At 43.1% G+C, this 8,004-nt stretch overlaps 1 protein-coding gene across 1 annotated transcript in view; it reads right to left on the bottom strand.

The window, feature by feature from the left end:
* Positions 1-2,174: 2,174 nt before the first annotated feature.
* Positions 2,175-8,004, bottom strand: part of dnah9 (dynein, axonemal, heavy chain 9) — a 156,217-nt gene continuing 150,387 nt past the window's right edge. Inside the window, 3 exon segments of the mRNA XM_039787828.1 lie at positions 2,175-3,201; positions 4,982-5,117; positions 5,201-5,454. Of these exon segments, the coding sequence (XP_039643762.1) occupies positions 2,974-3,201; positions 4,982-5,117; positions 5,201-5,454 (618 nt within the window). The 3' untranslated portion in view covers positions 2,175-2,973.

Raw genomic sequence — 8,004 nt, 5'->3', positions numbered from 1 at the left:
TATATGCCGTGCTAGGACATAGCAACAGTAACTAAGGGAATCATGGCTTAGCAAAGGGTCAATTGGAGGAAGGTATTAATACTTGAACACATTAGTTTTGCTGCACTACAGGCCAGAATATGTCTCCTGTGCAATGCCACACTACAGCTGCATGTGTGCACAAGCAAAGCTATTTTCATAACGCCACCTGAAGGAGTCATTTTGGAGTTCTACATAAATTGCCTCACGCTCCTTTCCTCCTCCTACTTCCCCTCACCTCCTCCTCACACCTCTTTGTTAAGGCTGTCCAATAACCAGATAAAGGAGACGCCGGGGAGCCTGGGCTGGGGCAGCGAAGAAAGAGCTGGCTTATACTGTACTGTTCGTGCCGTTGAGGGATAAATCTTTGAGACTCCACACTTTCTGATTTGCAGAGGGTTGTTTCATCTCAAATGGGGGAGGAGGGAGAAAGAAAGGAGAGAAGTGGGAGGAGGGGGAGAGAGAGAGAGAGGAGGCAGCATTTGGAGACTGGAAACAGGAGATAGAGGATGAGTGCATATTGGCACTTATATGGATATATTATGTCTATCACATAGTTATTGCATTATGTGAAAATAAAACCAAATGCATAATACTGCAATGATGAGATAAAACATCTTTACTGTGGAGGTTTTTGGGAAGAAAGTAGAAATGTAAAATGATTTGAATACATACAAAAATATATACTGTATATGATCAATTAAGACATGATTAGAAAATGTGCACATGGCGTAGGTAGTTTTACAGATTTGGATTCAGCTCAAATGTGTGAAATCACCCAATAGTTAAATGTATTCTGTGATATTCCACAATCAGCTGCAGCGTCATAACACCTCCTCATAAAGTGACTCACAGATACATGATATCGCTCAAATTTCTCCTCAAACACATACAGATAATTAACATTTTAGTAACTTACACAATACACTTACATACAGTAGTTCAAACAAAGTTTACAAACTAGTCATGGATGATTTAATGGTCTTCAACTACGCAATGTGACATATTGTATTTTGATGAGTCCAGATTTCCTGCCACTGGACATGACACCAGAAATGAATATGGGCAAACAGAGAAAATCTACAAGTTCTGAATCTACAAGTGAGATGTCATTTCACCAGTATTTTTGTTTTGCGGTAATTACAGGATATGGCACATTGCATTTCTAAAGACAATCATTAGGTGAACAGGGTGGGTGGAATGAGGAAAGTCACTATCTGTGCCCGGCTGCATAAACTTCAGTGTCTCCCTGATGCTAAATACTCCCCTCAGCTCTGCAGGATTCATTTAGGAGCATAAAGCCTTAACATATTGTTAGCTATGGTTGGGCGATTGGATTGGCTATCGGTGATCAGATGATCAGCAACTCTGGTTTGATAAAATAAAATCCTTAATTCTTATCCTTATTCCAGCTCTACACACTGTTCTCCCATCTATCACAGGTCGATGTTTTTGGGCAATTTCTGCCTGCTCGGTGGGCAGAACAGTGAGTAGAGACGGAATATTTTCACATCTAACTTGGTGAGTTAAGGATTTTATTTTACCAAACCAGAGTTGCTGACTGTTGGAACAGAGGAAAGACCAACCAAGACAGGTTTGTGGAGTTTTATTTTGTTTCTGTCCACTTTGAATAAAGTGTGTTTTACGATGAGTAACAAGGTAATTAAGTTAGTCTTAGTCTGGTGAAAGAGACATCTCCAACCGACTGGAGTCCCTCATGCAGAAACCTCAAGGCAATCAACACTTGCAGGGCTGCTGGTGAGGCAGGGCTCCTCCTAGTTTGGTGTTTAAGGTCCGGTTCATGGTTGTAGACAGTTTGAAGATCGGTCTGGTAAACTCTTAACAAGTTAAGCAGCGCAGGGTGTCCAGTGCAACACATCAGGGAACACTGAAGGAGCTGAAAGCAAACACTTAGAGGTCAACATCCTAAATAAATCCTTATGGGGATTTTGGAACTCATTTTCTTCTGAGGCATCGTTGGAGGAGGCCAAGGTGGAATTAGGCCACACAGCATTCCTGGATGGAAGAAAATCGTGCTCTGGTTTATTGGCATTTCTTTAAACCAATCACAATCGTCTTGGTCGGTGCTAAGTGCCGGACTCAATGACGGTGCCTCTGCAAAATAGCTTCGGGAAGGAACTTGTTTTGGTGGAAGATGTGTATGTTCAAAAGTTAGTCGTGCAACAGAAAAATCAGATTGGAGTCTAGCTAGCTGTCTGGATTTACCCTGCAGAGATCTTAGGAGCAGTTTACCATGGAAGGTCCAGCCGAAAATGAGGGACATCCGGCGGGATTTCCGGCGGCACCTGAACAATCCCGGAAATGGAACGTCGTGGATATAGACTAGGCACTGATTAACTAGACTAACTGTTCATGAAGGGTATAATAACAATAATATATATAATAATCATATTGTGGAGAAAGGCTGGCTTGCTACATTTCTGTATTAGTTTGTTTCTCTCATGAAAATAATTTGAATGGATTTGAAACTAAGCGATAAGGTGCTGCTTTGTCTAAAGTTAATCGAGGTGAAAGATAAACATCTCATCTCACCAGGTGTTTCCCTTTGGCGTAGTGACTTTTAATAATTTTTTCAAGTACAGTTGTGTTGCGCGATTCTACACTAACTACATTCTTACAGTAAGTAACTGAACTAGCTTCCTACTGATGCCTTCAGCTGTCCGTCATGCTGCTCCCACAGTGGAATGGTACCACAAGAAACATGTCTCCCCAATATTGAAAGCTACAGTGTGTTTACATCTTCTTTTACTTTGGTCACATGCTAAATGTGGAGCCATAAAGTCAGAACACTGACTTAGTAATCACTGATTACTGATTATCAGTCAGTCATGCAGCAATATCTACCATTGGCCTCCATAAGCTGCTGGTCATTGAGTGTATGGAGTTCCGTAGTCTCTGCCCTGTTGGCACCACAAGAAAGTTCATCAAATCTGGCTAGATCTGCAGAAGCAAGGCCACTCCAGCTAAAGTCCACTTGGAGGGATTTTCTTTGGTCTTCAGGTTGAAGGTCCATACGTAGGTGGGTCCCCTCTGGCGGGTCTTATAGACAGGACACTGGTACACATTCCTGCTGTCCTGTTTGTCCACAGGAATGGCCCTGATGAAGATGACAGGAACGGTCGGGGTGAGCTCTTTCCGGCGGGCGTCTACAATCATGCCAGTCTGAAAGAGAAAGGAAGTTTGGAGGAGAAAGGAGAAGGAGGGAGGGAGGGAGAGAGGATGACAAACCAGTCAACCACAGACATAAACATTTCACAGAGCTGAGGGAAGTTAGGAATTGGTTTGAGGTGCAGTGAAAACGTCGTCCCGACACTGTACTTGCCATTGAGGCTGCCATTTAATAATGTTCCTTTGTGAGAGAAAAGAAAAGGTGTTTGACTAATCTTGGTCAGCACAAACGGTGTTAGACGTCCAGTTTGCAGAACACAATGTTGTGGTACCCTTGAAGAGTGGTGAAAGTCAGCAGAGTGTGAGTGGAAGTCGAAAACACACCGAAACAGAGCGGTCCGTCTCATTAATTAATCCTCCTACGCTTAGCGCCTGACAAACACAAGTTTCACCATGCATGCACAGTGACTTTCAGGAATAAATATAAATCCCGATGACTTTGGAAAAAACTCAGAGGACAAAGCCCTAATTACATCTGCATTTGCTATAAACTTTAGAGAGCTGTTAAACACCATAATGTCTGTTTGGGTAAATACACATAATGGTATCTTACATCAGGCCATGTGAGCTCAATGAGATTCATTGGATTAGTTAAATGATAATGTTACTATGGTAACAGATATCTACTTTTATTGTATAACCTAATATACATACTGAGAGAATAACAATGTATTACTCAGCTGGAGTATTCATCACTATTCATTGGTGTCCATCACACAAACACAGTGTCATGTCTGCGTTCTGTCATATCGTTAAAGGCTTTCGAGTCAAAAATGAAAGAATTCCGTGAGATATCTACAAACTGACTCCCTCCTCTAATGTGCCTTCCCTTTGCTTGATTTCTAGCTCCTTTTAATGTTCTTTAATGTGTCTTTTGTGTTTTCTGTCTGTAGCTATGTGTTTGTTTTCATGCGGCTGCCTGTCTCGACCCGGTCTCCCTTGAAAAATAGAATCTTAATCTCAATAAGACTCTCCTGGTTAAATAAAAACAATATCCTTTCAGCACACAAGGTGTTTATCACGTAGCTGTTTTTGATGTCTGAAACCCCTCTGAATAAACGGCAAGCTTCATTAATAAAGATGAGCAGGTTTATCACAGATCTGTGACTTGTATGGCTGCTCAGAGCTGTGTCCAGATGGAGCACTGCTTTCTCTCCGCGGCGCTCTCGGCTACTCGCCGCCAGTGATCTTAAGGGCTGAGTGGAGGACATGAGGAGGAGAGGAGGAGGAGGAGGAGGAGGAGGAGGAGGAGAAGGAGTTGTGAGGAGCAGCTCGTCTGTCCGCCTGTCTCTTTGCCTGTGTCTCCAACTTTAATGAAGTAAAAGGAACCACTCCTCTAAAGGGTGATCTAAGTGTTCAAGTGTACACTCTGCACTTTCCCTAATTAAGAAGTCTACAGGGATGCTCCTTGAAAGACAGGCGCGTATACAGTAGCTGTATGTATGTAGATAGATAGAGCCCTGGGAAGCTGGGTAATGCACTGCGCTCCGACAGCTGAACGCAAGCAGGATGCAAAGCAGAAAATTAAACCACAAAGGGATTCTGGAAAATATCAAAGTTACTTTACTTGACTCAGTTTAAAGATGCATTTTGAGGTGAGCCCACCTTATGTTCATGTGCTAGTCTGCCATCCATCATCACAAGTGGTGTGTAAAGGGATATTTCTGTGTGAGGTGCCTGTGAATCAAAGTTTGCTGTTGTGGATCTTGTATCCACGCCTTCCCTGGAGACGAGGCGTCAGCTGAACAAAACCATCAGTGAAGAACTTGTGTACCTGTGTGTCCCAGCGTGCGCCCTCCATGTACAGCCCATGCACGTAGGCCCCTTCACGGGGCGGTAGAGTGAAGTCCTCGCGACTCTTCTTGGTGACATCACACTGCAGACACATCCTGTCCAGAGGCCACTCATTCCTGCCATTCAAAGAGAGAGATTTAATGTGGTTACTCATCGTCTACATTTACAACCTCCATGTCCTAGTGCACCACAGCCCTACCTGCGAGCCATAGCCTGCATGATGGCTGTGAGGAAGGACTGTGGGTTGAAGAAGCCAGCCAGCCACACCGCAGATGGTAAGGCAAAGTCCGTGGACCAGGCTTCCAGCTCCTTGATCCTGGCCAACAGGTCGGTGAACCACAGGACCAGGCCACACATGGAGGGGTAGGCCCGCTTGGTCCAACTGTCTGGCACCATGTCCAGGAAAATCGCATCCTGAAGGTTCTCCATGTCACTGGTCATGGTTAACTCTCCCTGGGGGGGGGTGGGGGAGAATATTCAATAACCAACTGAAATCATCCATTTTGCAGCCAAACATCATTGCCCAGGCGATTGCCAAGTTTATTGTTAATATTTGTATTGCTGAAAGGACAAACGATCATCAGCAAGGATCCTTTATTCCCTGGTACAGTGAATCTCATCCATGTGTCCTCATAGGGCTAGTTGATTAGCTGCTGTGGATGGAGAGCTAACTGCTAACATGCAAGCCAGCCTGGAACATGCTAGCACTAGTCTAAGCTAAGGGTAGCACAAGGCTAAGCTACAATGGCTTTAAGCTCTCCGGCTTTTACGTTCCCTCAAAGGTTCAACGAAGTTAAAAGATTTTCATGGATCCATCAGAAATGACCGTCCACGTCATCCCAGAGAATATAGTTTACTTGTGGCACTGACGTCTCCGTAGCATTTAAAGGTCCCATGACATGGTGCTCTTTGGATGCTTTTATATAGACCTTAGTGGTCCCCTAATACTGTATCTGAAGTCTCTTTTATATAGACCTTAGTGGTCCCCTAATACTGTATCTGAAGTCTCTTTTATATAGACCTTAATGGTCCCCTAATACTGTATCTGAAGTCTCTTTTATATAGGCCTTATGGTCCCCTAATACTGTATCTGAAGTCTCTTTTATATAGACCTTAGTGGTCCCCTAATACTGTATCTGAAGTCTCTTTTATATAGACCTTAGTGTCCCCCCTAATACTGTATCTGAAAGTCTTTTTATATAGACCTTAGTGGTCCCCTAATACTGTATCTGAAGTCTTTTTTTTATATAGACCTTAGTGGTCCCCTAATACTGTATCTGAAGTCTCTTTTATATAGACCTTAGTGGTCCCCTAATACTGTATCTGAAGTCTCTTTTATATAGGCCTTAGTGGTCCCCTAATGCTGTATCTGAAGTCTTTTTTATATAGGCCTTAGTGGTCCCCTAATGCTGTATCTGAAGTCTCTTTTAATATAGACCTTAGTGGTCCCCTAATACTGTATCTGAAGTCTCTTTTATATAGACCTTAGTGGTCCCCCTAATACTGTATCTGAAGTCTCTTTTATATAGGCCTTAGTGGTCCCCTAATACTGTATCTGAAGTCTCTTTTATATAGACCTTAGTGGTCCCCTAATACTGTATCTGAAGTCTCTTTTATATAGGCCTTAGTGGTCCCCTAATACTGTATCTGAAGTCTCTTTTATATAGGCCTTAGTGGTCCCCTAATGCTGTATCTGAAGTCTCTTTTATATAGACCTTAGTGGTCCCCTAATACTGTATCTGAAGTCTCTTTTATATAGACCTTAGTGTTCCCTAATACTGTATCTGAAGTCTCTTTTATATAGGCCTTAGTGGTCCCCTAATACTGTATCTGAAGTCTCTTTTATATAGACCTTAGTGGTCCCCTAATACTGTATCTGAAGTCTCTTTTATATAGACCTTAGTGGTCCCCTAATACTGTATCGGAAGTCTCTTTCCTGAAATTCAGCCTTGGTGCAGAATTACAGACACTAGAGCCAGTCCCACAATGAGCTTTCCTTAGTATGTGCCAATTCTGAGAGAGAGAGGGGGGGGGGGGGCCTTGACCAACTGCCACTTTGCTTGTTTGAAAGCCATGATGTCTCTCTCTCATGGGTGGGCTAAATTCTCTGGGCGGGCAAAGCAGAGAAAGGGGAGGTAACCTTGCTCCTTATGACCTCATAAGATGATTCCAGATCCTTTCATTTTCTCAAAGGCAGAGCAGGATACCCAGGGCTCGGTTTACGCCTATCACCATTTCTAGCCAGGCTGGGGGAACGCATATTAATGTTAAAAAACTTGAAACATGGCATGAAAAAAACTGAAATTTTCATGCCATGGGACCTTTAAAACATATACTAATTCCTTTTGAATAAACCTTTTTGGGTCAAAATCAACAGTTTGTTGCCAAATTGGTTTGGTTGAAGTTAAAGTTCAGGTTGGTAGCTAATATTGTACAACAGCACTGCCCTTATAAATAAAGATCTTGCCACAATAAAAAATGAGAACAGAGTGAACCTCTCACCTTGGCAACACACCGTGCTTATATGAAGCTGCATCATCTCACTGAGGCAAACTTTCTGATAGCTCCTATTTATTCCACTATAAAGACCAAATATGATTCCGTTTGCTGGTACAATAGTCTACAAGGCTTTTAAATCACTGATCTGATTTATTGAGGCTTGTAGTGTCGGCAGATCCAAGCCTCATAACTCCCGACAAACACTTTTACACATTTCCTCCTCTTTCTCTTTTCGTCTCATTCCTCTCTGCTCCTCTGCAAGCCAAATCTCTGACTCATTCTGACGAACAACAGAGAAAAAGGTTTAGTTACGCAGGAACACTAATGCAGCAGCCCGTCGCCGAGCCAACGGGTGGGAATCATAGGGTTTGAGGAGAAGTGAGGGTTTGCGCTGGATTTTGAGGGACAGTTCACTTGAAGTTCATGACCATGCTCTGAACAGCATCCCTGCTGGGTCAGTGGTTCTCAGGATGGGATCTGTGGACACCCCCGAGGGTGATTTAG

Source organism: Perca fluviatilis, chromosome 21 (genome assembly GCF_010015445.1).
Source record: "Perca fluviatilis chromosome 21, GENO_Pfluv_1.0, whole genome shotgun sequence".
Taxonomy (NCBI): domain Eukaryota; kingdom Metazoa; phylum Chordata; class Actinopteri; order Perciformes; family Percidae; genus Perca; species Perca fluviatilis.
Note: the sequence above shows the minus strand (reverse complement) of the source record. Positions and strands in the feature narration are given on the sequence as shown.